The sequence below is a fragment of the Megalops cyprinoides genome, chromosome 12, assembly GCF_013368585.1.
Source record: "Megalops cyprinoides isolate fMegCyp1 chromosome 12, fMegCyp1.pri, whole genome shotgun sequence".
Classification (NCBI taxonomy): Eukaryota; Metazoa; Chordata; class Actinopteri; order Elopiformes; family Megalopidae; genus Megalops; species Megalops cyprinoides.
This window is the reverse complement of record NC_050594.1, coordinates 3096657-3117143: the sequence shown is the minus strand read 5'-3', so window position 1 is coordinate 3117143 and position 20487 is coordinate 3096657. Positions and strand designations below refer to the sequence as shown.

The 20487-nt window shown below is 41.3% G+C and overlaps 1 protein-coding gene and 1 long non-coding RNA gene across 3 annotated transcripts; one reads left to right on the top strand and one right to left on the bottom strand.

Annotated features, from left to right (window-relative positions):
- Positions 1–4748: 4748 nt before the first annotated feature.
- LOC118787033 (4-galactosyl-N-acetylglucosaminide 3-alpha-L-fucosyltransferase 9-like) lies at positions 4749–15604 on the bottom strand. Of its 2 annotated transcripts, none has more exons than XM_036542430.1 (3): positions 15348–15604; positions 11387–11513; positions 4749–7320 (listed from the first exon to the last, which is right to left on the bottom strand). In XM_036542430.1, exon 3 carries the CDS (start codon positions 7309–7311, stop codon positions 6244–6246), a length of 1068 nt encoding a protein of 355 aa, XP_036398323.1. In that variant the 5' UTR covers positions 7312–7320; positions 11387–11513; positions 15348–15604; the 3' UTR covers positions 4749–6243. The 2 variants fall into 2 exon arrangements, with proteins under 2 accessions (XP_036398323.1, XP_036398322.1); XM_036542429.1 differs by lacking the exon at positions 15348–15604 and adding an exon at positions 11697–12068.
- LOC118787034 lies at positions 12108–18329 on the top strand. Its single transcript, XR_005005360.1, has 3 exons — positions 12108–12685; positions 12824–12920; positions 18294–18329. It is a non-coding gene; the product is annotated as an uncharacterized LOC118787034 (long non-coding RNA).
- The last annotated feature ends 2158 nt before the right edge of the window (positions 18330–20487 follow it).

The following is a 20487-nucleotide window of genomic DNA, read 5'->3' as shown; positions in this document are numbered from 1 at the left end:
TAAAATATTATCCATGTTTTGGTGAACGAAATTTTAGAAAACAGCTTATGTTGAAACCTTTTACTGCAAATCGACCGTCACTCGCTTACCAGAAAATGGCACTAAAATTCGTAATATTCAGGTCTACAGAGTTACTGCTGTTCAGTGTAATCAAAGTACCTCAGTTATTAGTATCTCGCTAAATGAACCTTAAGTGGTATTGTTATTGCTACCGTAAACTCGTATTATATAGAAGTATTGAAGCAAACTTGGTTTCAGATTATGGTTTTTTTTTTATGTAAGTGTTACATAGTTTAACAAAATTAAATAAATTCGGCATTCTCAGATGACACGAACATGTACAATATTAAAGTGGGGAGAGAAAAGTATGCCAATCTGTATGTACAGGACGGAATTTTAACCAGTAAAATCCTCTGTCTACTGAGGCGCAGTGCCATGCTAGTAATATTGGTTTAACATATGTGAAGAACTCTTGTTGGGAAACAAAGTTTGACTGTAGTGCCATCTGGTGTACACAGGGAGCACATCACGGGTGTCTCTCTGCTTGTGCTGCTGAATTCGAGCTCTCATGCGCATGCTCCTGCTCTTAAGCTCCCGAAGGCATAAAATGGCAGTCATTTAGTGCCGTGTTTCCCAACCCTGCTCCTGGAGGCACACTGTCCTGCATATCTTCTATGTATCCTTCCTGCTTGACTAAATCAGGTGTGCTCAGCTAATCAAAAGTGCCACTGATGAGTTCAGTCAGGTAGGTAGAGCAGGGATAGATAGAAGATATGCAGGACGGTGTGCCTTCAGGAGCAGGGTTGGGAAACGCTGATTTAGTGCTTCAGGAAAACTGTCTAAGTCAAGACTGCGACTGAGGCGCGGAGCCTATGGCTCACTGCAGAGGGGGCGAGGAACTGTAGTGGGCCCTTATACAGCTCATTATAGGCTGTATGGAGATGCAAGACAGATCCAAGGGGAAACTTACGGAGGCGGAAGGGGGGGACGGAGAGAAATGCGGATTACAATGAGGTGTGCCATTTGCATTTTTAAATACCGCGGCTCCGTAAGCAGTGACGACGATGGGAAATAAAACAAGGCAGCCGAACAGAGGGCGTTATTTTTCTGTTTGTACACTTACACAAGGATGCTGGACAGCGAATAAAGTTTTCTTAAAATCAGTTGTGTCTGTGGTCATTCAAAATAAGTATCGTGGCTAGAAACTTAGCAAGGGGTCGGTCGAAATCATTACGCTCTCAGTCTGGCTTTTTATTTTTTTGCTGCAATCAAGACACACAAACAAAAATGCATGTTCAGTAAGGCCTTCGTAACTGGAAGAACCGTGGGCCTGGGCCAGCCGCACACTCTGCCTGCCTGCACCCAGCACCCAGCACCCAGCCCCTACTCCCCGCTACAGGGAGGTTATTGCCCACTGCTTGAGTCCCGAGCAATACAGCTCTTGTATAACAATACAAGTTATTATAGGCTACTATTAGGTGGTTCCTAGGGTGTTACCAGGCATCACTGGGTGGTACCTGGGGCCTTACTATGTGGTTCCTACATATATTTAAAATGTGCAGGTGGAATTCATTGTTAAACGAGACTATGGAAGGAATAAACATAGTTGAAGTCTATGAAGTGCATTAATCACCATAAAGAAAGTATGAAACAATGAAAGACAGTATGAAAGAAATAGATAGTTAGTGTATGAAGTGTAGCAATCACCACAAAGAGTATGAAACTATGAAAAGCCTGAAAGCAATAAATATAAAGTTTATGAAGTGTATTAATCACCACAGATAATATGAAACTATGAAAGACAGTATGAAAGAAAGGAAAATGTAACATCTATGAAGTACAGTATATCAACCACCATAAAACAACCCAGAGCAACCAGTAGTACAAAAATGTGAAATTACAAACTGCATCTAGAGTGGTGAGAGAGGTGCGTAAACGCTATTTAGAGGTGCGTATATGCTATTTCAGAAATGTAGGAGGTGCGCAAACACCGTTTAGCCTCCACTACAGCCCTGGTTGTGTACTCGAAATATCAAAGTTATGAAAACACGCTGCTGTGTTTTGTTCTCCACCGGGTAGGGGCATCAGAAACTAAAGCTCCTTTGAGAATTTGCTGCTACACTATGTGGATCCTGTTTAAAATGTGTCAATGGCATGTCACAATAAAAGGATCAGTACACGGGCCACTTGCAGTGACTACCAAAAAATAGCACTTTTTTAGATTAAACAATGAAAACTTTAAATTATTTTAGGGGGAAAAGACATTTTAACTGTCAGTAACAAGAAAGAAAAATCAGAAGAATCAGAATCAGACTTTGTTGGCCAAGTATGCTTTTACACATACAAGGAGTTTGAGTCCAGTTCCGATGTCTCTTGCAGAGCTTGCATACAACGTCAAGGTGACCACAGCAAATACCAAGCAACAGTAGTGATACAACAAACAAAAACAGTAGTGCAGGACACATAGATGGAATAGGGATGAAATGAATGAGTTATATAAAAATAAATATGAACATCTACTGAGTGCAGGCTATGGGCCTATACAACTATTAGTTACATACAGATCTTGCACAATGAGCATGAGACGAAGTGTACCTGAGTGCAGGCTATGGGTCTGTGAGGTGCTGTGATGAGGTGTTTGTTGGGCAGTGTGTGGATGTGTTGAGTGGTGTGTTGAGCTGTGTGTTGGGTAGCGTGTGGGTGTGTTGGGTAGTGTGTGGATGTGTCGGTGGTGTGTTGAGCTGTGTGTTGGGCAGTGTGTAGATGTGTCGGGTGGTGTGTTGAGGTGTGTGTTGGGCAGTGTCTGGATAGGTGGGGTGGTGTGTTGAGGTGTGTGTAGGGCAGTGTGTAGATATGTCAGGTGGTGTGTTGAGGTGTGTTTTGGGCAGTGTGTGGATGTGTGGGGTGGTGTGTTGAGCTGTGTGTTGGGCAGTGTGTGGATGTGTTGGGTAGCATGTTGGTGTGTCGGGTGGTGTGTTAGGCAGTGTTTGGATGTGTTGGGTGGTGTGTTGAGGTGTTTGTTGGGCAGTGTTTGGATGTGTTGGGTGCCGTGTTGAGGTGTGTGTTGGGAAGTGTGTGGATGTGTGGGGTGGTGTGTTGAGGTGTGCTGAGGCACCATGCGGGGGTGACTCTCCTGGGACACTGACCTGAGGAGTGGCACATTGTCCAGGGTACAGCTCAGTACAGGGCCCCTCTGCAGTGGCAGCTTCTGGTCACAGGACTGGCTACATACCCGCAAGGCACAGCTGTATGGCTTGCAAGTTGCTCTCCCAGCAGTTGTATATTTTTGGTCAGCCGACTCCAAAAGCATGTCTCCTCATGCAACTGTCCGTTTGCACAGTGGGCTTGTATAATCAAGTATTGGTGAGGACGGGGACCGACTGGAGGGAGAACGACGGCAAAGCTGATGACCTCCCCCCCTCCTCCATCCTCAGACCCATATTGCCCAGAGTAAAAGGCCCCTTCTCTTTTCCAGAAATGAAAAACCTACAAAGATCAAATGATTCTCCATGGTAACAAAGGTGTGGCTATGTTGCCACCCTGCTTCACAACATGTGGTCTGCCGTATTAGAAAAAAGCAACTTGGTATTGCTGGGAAAGTAGGTGTACCCACACCACAGGTATCTCCCGTTATCATTGTGCCAAAGCTAAAATGTGGCTTGGCCTGTATACACCCGCATTGACGTGCCTCTCAAACAAACCCAATGAAAGGGCAAACAGACAATATCCACAGTAGATTGTGAAATGCAAACCAGGAGAAATGCAAAACACTTCCTGAAACTGGATCCGTCATCCTCTCGCCTCTAAATGGAACCGGAGAGTTCAGGAAGGGTCCAGGACTGCTGGCAGCATCATGCAGGCTCCCTTACCTGAAAGTGGGAACCTACCAGACCTGCATTCGAAAGAAAAAAGTGGGATTTTTTGAGGGATTATTTCTGGGGGGGAATTCCCCTGTTGGCTATAATGACCGTACTCTTAATTCCCTGAGGGATCCAGAAAAAAATTGTTCCAGGATTTTGTATTTCTACTAGGTGAAATCTGACAACAGACCAAAATTTGATAGCAGGGAAGTGAAGGCATTTTCTCACTTGTTACATGTTCAGACACAACTCACCATGGAGTTAGTCACAAGCTAATGCAGAAGCTGCAAGATTTCTGAAAAGAGGATTTGCTCGGCTCAGATGGAGCTTTAAAACATGGAGTTCAGTTGCAGCTCTGATGAGCCTAAGGCACCTCTATTGTGTACATATGTTTGGGTGACTTTCAGATCATTCCTCTCCTGAGAGACAAAGGCTAAAACTGCCTACAGACACAGTGGATGGTAGTGTGCACAGCCTCTTGTTCACTGCTTACAAAAGAGGGAACAGAGGCCTTTGGTGATATTCAAGCTCAGCCCACAAAAGAAAATTTTTTTGGTCACAAGGGCTCAGATTGTTCACGATGCATAGAGAGACCTCAGGCTTCAGGTCCTGTGCTGTATCCCACTGCATTCTGGGAGGACCAGCAGACAGGAGGTCCACCAGTGTCACGGTGCATCTTACTCTGCTGAAGGGCAGCTAGCCAGTTGTATGGCTAAATTAGCTAGCTAGACAGTGGCAGAATTTTTATTAGTTGTTCATGTCAGATCTACATTTCTAGGAAGACATATGAAAGATGCAGGCCCAAGTGGCCATAACTTTAAAAGATGTCTTGTTCACTGTCAGCATGCTAGCATGTTGCTATATGAACACCTTTAAGTCCAATGGGGGAGAAAACTGAACATTTTATTCATTCAAACTGCAGCCCCAACGGTTATTCAATTAAGCAAAGACAATGGTACTTTTAACAGGTACATACTGACATTTTAAGTAAGTAAACTTAAGTGTCTGACAACAAAGTTTGGTCTGATGAAAATGCTAACTCATTTGGGTTATCTTGTTTGCAAAAAATACTGCACAGATTTTTGCAGCTGTGGTCACAGCTTGTTGCTCATCATGGTCAGAGCTGGTGCATAAACATTTCAGCAAAAATTATTGCACAATAGCTGAGATACTTTATGTTGAAATTTGCCAGACTGAATGCAGAAATGATTCATAGCTAATCTTTATAATGCACAGAGAAAGGTAACCATCTGTGAATCCTTATATAATATTAGCTCATGATAGTATCTGCAGGTATTCTTCACAACATACACCCATAGTAATATTCCTGAGTTACCATGGCTACTCATTATAGTTTACTGTGTTCCTTCAATGCTACCAGCCTAACATTAACATAACAATTTAAGTTGCAAATGCAGTGAGGAAAACCATCAACCTAAACCCTAATCCAGTCTTGTGTTTTCTACTTGACCATACATCTTACACTACCGAAGGAGTACTAGCAATCTTTATCGCTAAATTAGGTAGACACAGTGGGGAAACTCTATGACCAGTCATTTTTTTTGTTAGATCTTTGTTGCTATGTAGCTAAAAATGCAGATCCAGCTTGCAATTCCTTCAAAAGTTTTATTTCTTGACATGGACAGACTAACTCCTGGACTGGGAGACATGTAGCTAGTCATTTTAGCTAGCCAATTTGGTTATTAATGCTTGAAACAAGCCATTCTGGGGATGGTTTTAATAATACACTCCCTTACAAAGAAGGTTAATCAGCATGTCCTCTGTCAATAACCCCATCCCGGATTCCATAATACAATCAATTTACACTCCACAAGTATCTCCCCAATAACCACACCAATATGCAGGACAAAACAGTTTGCTGGCCCCACACTTGCACATGACATTGCAATATTTAAAGTTAAATTCTGATTTCTTGAAATCATCACATAAGGTTCAGAAACTTTAGATGAGTAACTGAGTTGACACCTAGGTTCAGAATGCAAAATATAATCATGTAAACCAACCCAAAGACTAAAGAGAAAACAACACAAACTTTAAAAATGGAAAAGTAAAATGGAAAGATCTATTTTCAGTGCTCTATGATGATGGAGTAAGACATGAGACACTTACAGTATCGGTGGGTTAATCAACACCTGAAGGTAAACATGAAGCAGAGATTGAGCAAGACCTTCATTTTTTATAATCTGCTGAATTCAAGTTAGATTTTTCACCATTCACTTAATTAGTCATGTTCACTTCATATTACCGCTTAAAAACAGTGCAGCACATAATAGTGCTTTCAAAGGCATTATAACTTTCCAAGACAGGTAATGTGACTGTGACTGACCTCAGACACAGTGACAGCATCTCAAACTCAAGTTTCCTAACCCCAGTACCAGCTGTCAAGGTTATTGCACACCTTGTACTCCTTGTGTGTTCTAATGTACTCACAAGCACGACACATGTGTTCAGCCCAGAACTGAGTTTTCCGCACAGTGAAATACTTGCGCCAGCGAAAGTACTGCCGGTACATCTCCTCGTTCTTGTCTAAGAGCAAGAGGTGGGCGGCCATCTCTTTCGGGGAGGGGAAGTCATCCACGTGGATGAAGGCGTCCCCCGGGACAAAGTTCTCGTAGTTCTTCCTTGAAGGCCCGAGAACAATTGGCACCGATCCCATGGCTAGCGGGTTGTACAGCTTCTCAGTGATGTAGTCTTTGTGGACAGAGTTCTCGAAGGACAGGTAGAACTTACAGCTGGCTATGGTGGGAGAGAAGTCCATGTCACTGATTCGCTTCCCGAAGGCCGACCCGTAGACGTGGATCTCAACGTGGTTTTTGAGCTCGTGGTAGTACTTCGACCGCTTGTGCTGGGGGTTCCAGTTGCTCACAATCCAGCAGATCATTTTGCTTTTGCTCGGCACAACGAATTCCTTCTCTGTGGTCTGGATGAGGGAGCCGTACGGCACCTCGATGTCAGCATCCAGGCGATAATTCAGGGTCAGGTTGAACAGGTTATTGAGACCAGGAATTTTTGTAGTGTGTGTGGGGGATTCAAGATTCATCCAGATCCACTTTTGGAAAAAGGGACGTGGCAACGGTGGCAAATTAGACATATCGCTTCTGATGTCCCTGTGGTGGAAGATGACGGCATCGGAAAGGTTGTACAGGTTTCTGTCTGCCGTTAAATGACAGCTGTTGATACTGAACATAGAGCTGCAGACGTCAAGGTTGAAGTGGGCTCCAAAGGGCCAAAGCCAGAGCAGCAAGACGGTCCGACTCGGCTCAGCAATGACGTTTTTCGCAGTAGGAGCCAATGTTGCCTCCTCCAGAGGTCCTAAAAGCCAGCTACGGGCCGGTTTGAAATACATCAAAAATAAAGCCACAAACCCAACCAGCAATATGATGGCGAAGAGAAGGGGCCGAAGGATTCCAGAGGAAGACGTAGCTGACATGGTCGTTTCCTTTAAGAAAGGAGAAAAAGCATAATAATTATGGACATTGTTGTGTGATATGTACGTGCCTTTTATATTACTCGTTTAATGTATGACACAGAACTTTAAAACCAGTGATGGCAGGTTGGTTTTCAACCTGATGAGGCCAAGTTTTAGGGGTGGGGTTTGCACATAGGGACATACCTGCAAAAATGTTTTTGTTAAATCACGCAAAAAAAAAAAAACATTTCTCTAACTTTTTCTTTTCATTTCTCAAAATATTTTCTAACATAAAACCAATGTCACCTTAAAATAATTAATTATGAGCTTCAGTGTTTTTAAATAAAATATCACACTGAACAAAACTTCAATCTATCATTTGTAATTCAGTAAAATGTGAGAATTGGTCAAGGGTCTAATTAAATGCAAGGTACTGTATATAGGCATGTGTTTAAAGAGTGACTGTTAACTGCTGAAGAAATAACATCAAATGCCCCCTAAACATTAAGTGATGATTTATTCAAGACACTCAGACTTTTTTTTAATGATTTTGAATGGAATTCATTCCCATTCACTTTTCTTTTCTCCCTGTTCTAACTGCTTTTTCCCCTGAATTTTAGTGTCTGCAGAATTCGATTATGTCATCATTTTCCAATGAAGGGCACCCCTGTGTAATAATGCAAGAAAACTTCATGACCGTATATCATAGTGTTCACATGATGAAAAATGATGATCCACAGGAGCCAAGTTACATAGTAACACACTTACAGACCTAACCATGATCTGTAAGGGCTATGCCACATATATCAGATTTCACCTTGGCACTAGATTTTGGCAAAGAGAGGAAAGCAAACTACCTTACAATTCAGGTTCAGCCAGAACAGCTTGCCAAAAAAAAACTACAAAAACACTCAGGAAGGAGGAGAACAGTCACGCACTCCACAGTGCTCTACTATAGGTTTGTTAGAGGTGCTGATTAGAGGATGTAAAATATTTATTCATTTTATCAAAAGTTAGTTTGCAGATATCTGCTCGTTGCCTGTGAGACAGCACAGTTAAGTGGCCGGGGGTGGCAGGGCAGCAGACAGATCTTCATTGTATCTAGCAAAAAGGGGGGCATAGCTAATGTTCCCCTAGTATTATGTCTGGTTTTAAGACAGAACTGGAAATAATCAATGCTTCTTCTCCACTCTTAACTCACTGTGCAGACAGTCATGCAGCGAATGAGGTCATGCTTATGATAAACTGACAGACTCCTGCCTTTGAGCAGTTAGCCACATGCAAGGCCAAACCTCAGCTTCTGAGCAGACAGCCACACATAGCAGATGCATCCTGTGAAGTCAGTAAACAGCATGACATATAGTATATAGGGATGCATTTCAAGACTGACATTTAACTAATTCACTGACTAATACTTGATAGTGCACTGGCCGCTGGCATATTATATACACTTCTGAGATTCAACCCATTGGCAATCAATTAAGAAGAACTGTGAAATGTAGGTGAAACTGAGGGGGGCTGGAAACAAAGACAAAGACAAAGACAGAAACAGAAACATGTGGCCACATGTTGTGGTTTCTGCATTTGTCTGCACAACAGCTCTTCCTCTCACAGGCACTCGTTTACAACTGTTGTGTGCATCTGTACCAAAGTAAGTAGTATGCCAATTAGTAAGTAGTAAGTTCAACTGGTTGTAATACAGTTGCCTGTAGACAGAAAAGGGTGTGTGTGCATGTTAATTAAGAAGTGTGTCCTTGAGGTATAAATGTTTCCATAGCCATTCATGCAGTCAAAGCCTGTATGTCCCATACATGTTATCCTGGTGCAATGTACTGATTCATTCTCCCTGCTCACTCCTTGCAGGAAACCACACACACATACAACACAAACCCTCACATCCACCCATTCCAAATCCCCAATAAACAACTGAAACCGGAACCGGTGGTCAAGGCAGGAGGCGCTCGTTCTGCCAGACATCGGCGTTTCACCTACATCGCTCCCCAGTGGTGGAACGAACTCCCTGTCTCGCTACGGACAGCTTCTTCACCCCATTCCTTCAGACGGGGCCTGAAGACACACCTCTTCAGACTCTACCTGGACTGACCCAGCACACAATTGCTGCCCCCCCCCCCCCCCCCCAACAGTGCTGTCGTAAATTGCTGTGCTTTCTAAATTGTGCTTTTTAAATTGTTTCTTGTTGCCGCCTTTACCCTGACGCTCATTGCGCCGTTTGAAGTTGTTGAAGTCCGCCGTCTGAAAGTGTATCGTATTAGTTGCCCTATAGGCTGTAATTGTACAAATCTAATAGTACTGCGTCCTCAAACAGACCTTGCTCTCAGCTGAAAACTGTCTCATTGTGGAACTGTACACATCCTGTCCCCGTACTGTCGCTATACTTACTGTATGCACTTCTGTAAGTCGCTTTGGATAAAAGCGTCTGCTAAATAAATAAATGTAAATGTAACCGGACTCCTGTGTCCTGACCGACACCCCACTGTGACAGCAAATTAGCCTGAACCTAGTTACGGGTGAAACTGCCCCCTCAGTTACAGTAGGGGAGTGCGGGGCACAACCGAACGCATCTTGGTTTTTGCGAAATAATTTTGAAAATATTTAAGTTGGAATAATCATGTTTTTATACAAGGAACATATACATGTCTGCTACAAACAAACACTTGAACTTTGTTTCTAACTCCTACCGTTCATGTACAATTCCACCGAAAATGAGTGCAGTGCAATGTTACAACTTACCCCATGGGTGGGGTTAATTGTAACAGAGGGTTAGTTGTTACACTTGCTAGAAAAGTCTGATAAATTAGTGCAAACAAAGTTAATTCAATATAATTCTATACTGTATGAAACAAATTATTTTCTAACCATACTGCATTATATATTATATATCTATATGACAGACAGATCAATCGACAGATACACACACACACGTCAAATTATATATGAATACTGACATGAGACTCCCCTATCTGTTTTTCTTATTCGATGTCTCATTCTGTGAATAAAAAGTTCCATGAAATTAGATGTTTTTTTTATTTTATATGAGAGAGAGAAATAACTTCTTGTCATCGTTTACGAAAGGTGGCTTAGTTGTAACGCCGTGGCTGTACTTAAGCCTAGCTAGAGCTCGTCACATGTTTCAAAACGGTGCTACATTATAGGCTACAAGATGGTGATTAAAGTAATATAAGGTTGGATTTTGTGATTTACACACACGCTCAGTAACTGAAAAACTTGTGATGAAAAAAAATTACTTGCATGCCCTGAAAACACTCTTTGGCACAGATTTCTTCAAAACGCTGACTAATCTTTCTGAATTTTCGCGGAAGACCGTGGTTAGGAAATATGGCCAGAAGCACACGCTGCTTGACCTTGTATAACATAAAAAGTCTTAAAAAGTCTTAAAAAATAAAAAGTCATTTTGCCTCGTGTTAGGTTGTTTCCCGCGCTCCCCTACAGTTTCTGGAATAATTTTACATCTGTTCATAATGCCATGCATTGCGTTACGAACACGAACACGAACACACACACAGATTATAGTTATTTGACGCTATTGAGTGCTGAGCATCCCACGTACGTGTGAATAACATTTAACACCGAGATAAATTTGAAATAACACCTGTGAAATGCACTCTCCAAAGCAATATCATTCAGTTTGACCGACAAGCAGCAATGGCTACAGTTAGACACTTCTATATGCATTTTACCATTGTAATCACTTCAACGGCAACCTGAGGCACCAAATGAGGAAGCTGTAGACCAAACTTGCTTTGTGACACTTCCGTGCATTCTGGAATTACTCTAGATTCTTCTAAGTTATATCAGTACTAAAATTCGTTTTGATTGTTCTTTAGATGCTAGAAAAAAAAAAATAATAATAATCTTAACATATACTTTTGTTTTGCGGTGCTTGAGACAAGTGAACTCAAACTGCCATTTTAGTACGTCAGCAGCCTGATCATTTAAGATGCTATTCAGGGGACTTAATATTTGGCTAACCTGGATATACCTTGACCACAGATCTCATCGAAATCAATTAACAGAAAAGAAAAATGATGCACACTTGAAATTACATTTTACTTACATGCGAAGCTTCAGATAGTGGACACCCTGTGAGGACTTCAGTTCCGCAGTAAATGAAGGAGGAAATAAATCGCCAATTTTATCCCACAGAAGCAGGAACAAGGTCATCTCCTTTTCAGGTAATTTAGCTGAAGTGGGAGCAAAAATTAATCATTATTTTCACATTTGTCGAAATGAAAAATTACGATAATCATGTTTTGCTAGTGTATTTGAGATTTGTTGAGTTGGTTTGTCGAGTGAGAAATTGATGCTCTTTAAACGGGTCTCGGCTTCCCTAAAATGACGAGAGGAATCCGTTAAAAAAAACGCACCTTACTGCCATGAGGATTGTTCCTCGGGAAGCTGTAATCAATCAACAATTAGCAGATGTAATGAGTCGACTTCAAACGAAGAAACGAAGAAACCCTGCAATTGTTTCGGGAAGGGCTGAGATGTCCAAGGTATACGCGAGAGAGCGGAATTGAGAATGGAAGAGGTATAGGTGCGGCCAGGTGCAACTACGCAGCATAAAAAGGCAGCGTTTCGCAAGGTAGCCGGATGTTATAGTTAACATAAGAGAAGGGCTTTAACACTGGGGCCAGATTTTTCAGGTACAGGAATTACGGTCGGAAGGTCGGATCGCAACGCGTTTATACGAATTTAACTGCCCTTGTGCGTAAAGTTCCTGTCACCAAACACGTTAATATTTCATACGCTTGTAATTGGCCAAACTGCATATCGAGTTTTTTTTTTTTACCCCAGCAACAAGAACGGTGTACAGTATATCTCCCTGGATCCGTAGTTTGCTCTGGACACTGTTAAAATCGGAACAACTTAGAATTAGATAAATACAATATACAACAAATAAACAAAATGCCATGGAATAACTTCTGACTGCGGTATTCTAACAACAGAAGTATAAGGACCCGGTCTCCCCATCTTCCCCCTGCTTAGTTGTTCATCTTTTAAGGGTGACACTTTACAGTCCTCTGAAATAATTCATATCTTCAAATTAGGTCTGCCTACAGGACTATATTTACTGACGTGACTGTGGTTACTCATGACAAACCAGAAAAGTTTCATGTGCTCCCATTCTTGTGCTAACATTCTTGTCGTCGTGCATTATTGTCGTGTCGACATTTTAGGTGTCGATTTCTGCTCAAAATGGCTTGGATACACGCAGCCGTTTATCTTGTGAAATACCATTAGCAATAAGCGTCGGACCTTAAGGCAAACGAAACCGGGGAGTGCATTCTTAATCTAAGCGGGATGGAATTCCTTCATTCTTATTTTTTTATTGGAGTACGCCTATCATTTTCAGGTTAGTTATTAGTTACCTTTCTTTACGGTAAAGACAGATGGCTCCGAGATCCAGAGACCAACAGACTTCTGATTATGTAAATGCGTTATACTATCAAACGTTTTACGTTTTACATTTTATGTTTACTTTTTTATAAAGAGACGGGGGATGTACAGTACGGAGAAATTCCAATCAGAAGAGATCCTGTGGCACCGCGGACGAGACGCGTGGGAGAAGACACGAGTGCACGAAGACAGTAAGTTTTAACATTAGGTAGTAACGTGAAAAGGCCACCTTCCTCCACGACCTGTTGCAGATCGCCACAAGCCTGAGAGACAACGCTACCAGCCACACCAAATAAAAACCCCGCCTAGTGGATCCGTCGCCAGCGACTAATTTGCGAATTTAGATTAAACGCACCCGAAACCTAACCAAGGCAAAACAATAAACACCTGATTCATTACAAATAATAAGCAATAAAAGAAAGTAAAATAATAATCAATGACTAAAGTACCCGCTGTCACTAAATTCATTTTCTACTTTGGTTGGCCGATTAAGCAGAATTCTGGTGTTTTTATAAGACGGATGGTTTTTGCCATGCAATCTAAATCACCCATTTGGCGTTCCGAGCGTTTGTGCTTTACATAGCCTTCACGTCACATTTTACTCCGAAATCAACAATTACAATTGCAGTAACAAACTGTTACTTACTGATATACAAAGTAAAGGTATCTGGTGCAGATACGCCTAGTCAGCGTGCAACGCAGAAAAAGAACCGAGTTAACATTTAAAAATATTGTCAAAGTTACTCGACCAACTGCAGTTAGAATTCACTATAAACAGGCAACTGAACATGTGTTGGTTTTATGTAGGTGTTTGCTTTTCCTTCGTCAGCCACAGCTAACCGGGTTTCCAACTTTAAAGAATCGGCGCTTGGAAATTGCAAAGCGGTATTGAAGCTGATATGTGCCACTTAATTCCGATGGAAACGTTGTATTTAATATTCCAGGGACTGATACACCGTTTGGTGTTGGCATTTCAGAGCCGCGAGTGTTCTTCTTTTTGTGTTTTGCACCTTAAAGCCACCGTAAACTAATTTCATGCCACGCGTTATACATGTATAAACTAAGTAGCCTACGTGAGAATGTATTTAGCCAATTTGAGATCACGGGTATTGTTCCGACTAAGCCTCCCTAGGCTCGAAAACTGATGAAAATGGCTGTAAAGGAAGTCGCTAGCACAACCTAATTGTGTGTGGTGTGAGTGTATTAAAGAAACAGCTAACAAACCCCAGGGCGGCACTACGGATCTTCTGTCGGGCCAACACCGTCATCTGGGCACCACAGCCACCGGCGCCACGGCGGTGATTTGTTCAGTTTAGTTGTGTTTATTTATTTATTTATTTATTTATTTTTACCAGTGGTCGTGCCGGGCCCCAGAGTAAACCACTGCATACCGGCGTCGCGGCTACAACAAGCAGCGTTTGCAAACAAATAAAATCGTTGTGAGCCCCCCTGCCAAAATGCTGTCTGTCTGTCTCCCCATCCAGACAACATGCGAACTACTCACCAACGTCACTGTGAGGTTCAAAATTGCCGCAGTGGTTTTTTTCCCCCCTTACCCTCTGACCCTCTTCCGGTCAGTAGTGCGCCTTTTCATGCGCACCTGAAACAAAGTCTGCCTCAAGCTGCGTAATGCCGCTGCAGCACCGGCCAAATAAAACCCAAAATGAAAAGTGTGCTGGTGAGAGGAGTGTGTGTAGCCTTAGCCCTAACCCCCCTTGCCCAAGGGTACAGCAGACATTAACCGTTCCCTGTGACAGGTGCTGGGGTGGGAACTCCTACAGTTCTCAGGTGATGCATTTCCATAGCAGCCAGGCTATAGTGTATTTCAGGAAGTGTAATGTGGGCCAACTGTGGCCGTACAGGTGAAGGGGACAATACTTTTGAAATATAACCTGACATTCTGTACTCAAGGGGGTTACTTGTAGGTGTCAACTTACACATTCCTAATATTACCCTAGTGGGTAATGTGTAGGTATACTCAGCATGCTTGGAGCTGTGCAAGTTAGTGGCAGAGGTACATGACATAAATCATTGTTGTATATATATGTCACTATACCTTAAATAGCATAATAACAAATATAAAAATAATTTGTGTCATGGCAGGGGTCCAAGCTCATGTAAATTTAACTGAGAAATAACTGCTAAGTACTGCAAAGATTGTCTTGCAAACAATACTGCAGTAATATTGTGTTATTGCATCTGCTGCTGACCTTTATTACTCTCAGAAGTAATTTGTATATGACATGAGCTTAGTGTTGATTAGATTGTGGTTATGGGAGGGGTATTTTTAAAATACAAGACTTAGTATTCCAGCATACATACCCAGTGTTAATGGTGTTTGGCACGCTATTCAAGAGCTTCCATATAATTTTATGATTATAAAAGATTTATTTATTTCATTCGGGATGCGAAATGCTCCCGCTACGTTTCAAAGGCTCATGACTATTGTTTTGGAGGGGGTACCTAACTGCGAAGCCTACCTAGATGATCTCGTTGTGTATTCCGCCGATTGGCCGTCGCATATGGAAACACTTGGCTTAGTCTTTAACCGCTTGAGTGGGGCCTCCCTGACCCTTAACCTGGCTAAGTGTGAGTTCGCTAAAGCCCCAGTAACTTACCTGGGTAAGATCGTTGGCCAAGGTCAGGTGCGTCCCGTGGATGGCAAAGAGGAATCTATCTGCTGTTTCCCCGCACCCGATACGAGGTGACAACTCCGGCCTTTCCTGGGCATGGCGGGTTATTATCAGTGCTTCTGCCGGAATTTTTCCTCTGTGGTTGCCCCTCTCACCAGTCTTTTACGCCCTTCACGTGCATTTGTCTGGACGCCTGAGTGCCAGGCATGTTTTGAACGCGTGAAGTTGCTTCACCTTCAACAAGTTGCACCTGTTCTCACTGCTCCTGATTACAGCACACCTTTCAAGCTGGAGGTGGATGCCAGTGCCACCGGTTCCGGAGCAGTGCTGTTGCAGGAGGATGACGATGGCATTGATCACCCCATTAGCTACTTCTCCAAGAAGTTCGATAAACATCAGTGCAACTATGCCACCATCGAGAAGGAATGCCTGGCCCTCTTGCTGGCGTTGCAGCACTTTGAAGTTTATGTAGGATGTAGTTCCCTCCTGGTTGTGGGGTACACTGACCATAACCCGATTGTGTTCCTGGCCCGCATGCAGAGCCAGAACCAGCGTCTTATGCGCTGGTCACTGCACAGAACTACAATCTCGAGATCCGCTACAAAAAGGGCTGCGAGAACGTTTTGGCGACGCGTTGTCTCGGACATAGTGTATTTCTTCAGTGTGGAGCCCTAACTTGGTGTGCTCTATTTGCTTGCGGGGCAAGTTTGCTGTTATGGGTGGGGGTGTTACGTGCGGCGCACTGGGGGTGTGGAGTCTGGGTTGCCTGTGTCTCAGTTGTTTGGCTCTGCCACCCCTTTTGTTTTTGTATTCAGTTGGATTTGTATAGGTATGTAGGGTTGGATTTGTTTTGTTTTGTTCTTTTCTTTGGCACCGTCTGTTGTCCTCCCTCCCCCCTTTTTCCTGTGAATGTTTGTCATTGTATATCGTCTTGTAAATATTGTAATATATCGTGCTCCCCTACATTGCTCCCGTGTCTGTGCTTTCTTTGCCCCCCCTGTCCAAGCCAGCGGGGGCTGGTTGTTTCACATGAACTTCTTCATTGAATTTACCAAATGACCTGGCTTGTGGTTTAAACACTGTGATGACAATGATCAGGCACATTACAATTTGTGGTTACGCGTATGATGACAGTCTGTTGTGAAACATACTTGATCTGTGCAATGAAACTGGATTGAACCAGCATTTTTGTGACTGTTCTGCAATTCCCACATTTCTGCATTTCAGCATGATACACCTGAAAAGCTCTCTTTACCTCACCTGTCTGTTATAGAGAACATTCCATGATGTCAGACCAGGGAAATGCTTTCGAGATGAACCTGTCTGAGCTGATTTTCTTGATCTCTGACTGGTTTGAATGACAGTGAAGACAATGACAACAAAGAGTCTTCATCATATGCATAAATTAATGTGCTAAGACTTTAATTTCTGCATATAATAACATTCAAGCTCTAGCCTATTGCCAAATATACTTTGTCCAAGTAGCTGGAATGGAGTGTGCTGTGAACATCAACAAGCTCTGTCAATGGGTAATCAAATCTCTGTGACCTACACAGATGGGCATATGATCCAGCCTTTTTGTGAAGTTCTGAAAAATTTCCAAATAAAAAAAAAACCTCACAATTTTAGTCTCTCAGTTTTGGCTGTTGTGAACATTACATATACTTTGAAATATTGTTCTTGTTACACGTTTGAAATTGTGCTGGGTTTGCCTCTCTCTTTTTCACCCCAGAAATACTGTACAACACTGTGCAAAGGTGACAGAAGCTCTATTTGCTGCGTTTCCACCTGATACATTTCAAATGCTCTCCCTATCACAGATCTGTTAATTATTAACAAACCGATTTCCTTAAATTGGCATTAATGATTTACCTAGATGCTGCATTGTAAAGACTGATTTGAAATGGTATTAAAACATTATTATATAACTTTTATACACACATGGCATATAAAATTCTGTGTCTTACCTTTAGACACAAGAGCTTTGTTTATGTCATAAACCTCACTTCTCTGGAACTAAATTATCTGTGGATTCAACACTGCAGCTTTTTTTATTGGGGATTGCATAATTATAATAAATGAGCAAACAGCTTCAGCTTCAAATTTCAAAAAGGCTGAGAACAAAATTGTATTTCAATGTGAAAACTGAACTGCTTCCTGAACTACATATTTGCCCAGTAATGTTAAAAAAGGTTCTCTATTGTAAAGGAACTTTTGAAATTTCTCTGAAAATTGAAAATTGATACAGACTTCAATATCTTGTTAGTGCATCACATCCTAATTATTACCAGTTTACGTACAGTTAACTTTCTATTTACAGATTTTAACATTCATTTGATAATCTCCAAATTCAGATTAAAAGAAACACAGTATCATCCTTAAAAGCTAAATACAAACTTATCCTCATGAAAGAAATAGCCTAAAGTCTAACTAATTCCAAATTCCAAATGCACCCAAGATTTAATGGTTTAATGGTCAATTAAACACAAACACTCCCTCCGGATTTGTTTTTCAGAGACCTATTCACAAAGCATTTTACCTCACCTAACTGAACCTTAACTGAACTTTGTCTGAATTTCATCATACTCATATCTTAAAAGACTTAACATCAGGTAATTACCAGTTGCATGCAGTGGTTAACAGTTATCTCTAAAACTGTAACCTGTAAAATATTAAACAGTGTTTAATGTACTGCGACTGATTGTATATGTTTTTTAAATTTTCCCTTGTGTTGAAACTGACAACAGAACTATGGCACTCGATAAATATCATTGTATTATTATTATTATTATTGTTATCATTATTGCTGTAGAAAAGGGCCACATGTTTCTGTTTCTGTATTTGTTTGCGCACCACCCCCACCTCTCACAGGCACTTGTTTTCAACTCAGTTGAAACCTGGCCAAACCTGTCCTGTTGCTCCCCTTATCAGCAGGACCCCCACAGGTAACTCGAGGCACAGGCGCACCCCCAAGGACGGCCCCCAGGTCACCATTTGCCCTCGGACCTGCTCGTATCCTTTGGCCACCAATCAGGGCTTCAATGGGGCCAGGGATACGGGACAATATAAAGGTGGTAGTGACCTCCCCCACCTCAGTACCGCAACAATACCTGGGAGGTGAAGAACTGGGGAGACAAAGCCTTTGGGGACCAAGCATTGTGCTGTTGTTGTGTGCGTCTGTGCCAAAGAAACCACACACACACACATACAACACAAACCCTCACACCCACCCATCCAAAATCCCCAATAAACAACTGAACCCGGAACCTGACTCCTGTGTCCTGACCGACACCCCACTGTGACAACAAATTAGCCTGAACCTAGTTACGGGTGAAACTGCCCCCTCAGTTTCAATTGCCATTATTTCTGTTTTGTTAAATTGTTACTTTAATTACAGTGGATATATACTTTCAAATTTCAGAGTAAATCATGTAATTATGTTTCTAGTTTTATTTAACACAAATTCACAAATATATGTGAATATGTTCTCTTCAAAAATGCCAGTCCAGTCTCCACATGGAAAGTTTCACTGAATCAAGAAAGCTTTTTATCAAATGATCCCTGCTTTCCCTCTGCACTGTGAGGTAGCAGATTCTGATTACTGCAAGTCACAAAGCCTGAATATTATATATCATATATTCATTATATATAATATTTCATTAGTTAATATTTAGCCACCAAAAAGGGACATTAACATTTCCCACAGCTCATTGCAATGATTCTGGACAAGTACAAAGGCTAGTTCTGGACACATAGTTTTTTTTTTTTTTTTTTACAAATAATTAATAATCCTAATAATTTTACATGTCCATTTATACAGCTGGACCCATTATCTTAATCAAGTGTGTCCAAACTTTTGACTGGTACTGTAAAAATGTGTGTATTCACAATGGCATACTTTTTTTTAGACAATGATTATTGATTTTTCTTCTTTAACAAGACATGTATAAGCAGAAATATTACATGAAAGACATGAAAGGACAGCAACAGAGTTTGGGATATTGATGTAGCCGGTTATTGAGACTGAATGCTGTTTTTCTCTTGATTTCATAGTTGCTGTTGCTTGACTTGTCCATCCTCTGTGTGGTGGTGTTGGTGGTTCAATCAACTATATTAAAATAGGTTTTATGTTGATGGCTGTTATAACCAAAAAAGGTGTATTACTGGGGTTCTGTATGGTATATATTGCATAGATCACCCTCACTGATTTTTTCCAGAATGTTTCATTTATTGTACATTCCCATAGAATGTGCCCTTTTTATATCTTTATAATTATCTCTTTTTGGAGATAATTCCTTTTTAGTTTGACTTGGTTTAGGAATTCTCTTCTAGGGATTGTTTTGATCGGATTTTTGAACAATGAAAAAGTATTGCCTTTTCATTTGAGGATTCCTTTTTCTTCCCACTTTGTCAAACTAAATGATTTGTTATAGATTTTGAATTTGGGGTTGTTCCTGATTTGTTGATTGACTGAAATAAATGAGTTAATTGAAAGCATTCTTCAGCAGGACATCAGTATTTTAAATGATGATTCTAGGGGAATCAAGTGTTTTGGACAAGATTCTGTCCAAAAGAATTTAAGTTAATTTACTTTCTTCTTTTCTTGAAGAATGATTATGTACCATGTTCGTGTGTCATTTTAAACCTTTTCATATTTCATCATTAGATTCTAATTTATTCCATTATCATTAGATTGTGTAAATGATTCAATTATATCAATAGTTTATTTTCTGGATAAGAGTGTCTGCCAAATGACTAAATGTAACTGTAAATGTAAATGTATTTTATTTTTGCGCTTGCAGCTTTATTTTACACCACAAGAGGGGAGTCCTTCACCAGTCTGTAAAACAGATTCAGAATTATGTGGTTCACATTTTAGTAATATTTGACGATTACTGACTATTAGACATAATCATAGCAACTCACATTTCATCCATTTCTGTATAGCCAGATATTTAGCATACTTGCTGTGATTAATTCATGTAGCCACCTTGCTCAAGCTTAAAGTTGCATTTCTAACCTGCTGCACTGACCTCTCAGATAACCACTCAGATAATGTCTGATGAGGTGCATGAGGTGTGCTTCATTGGTATGAATGAAGAGTTTCAATAGGTTTTATTTTTTT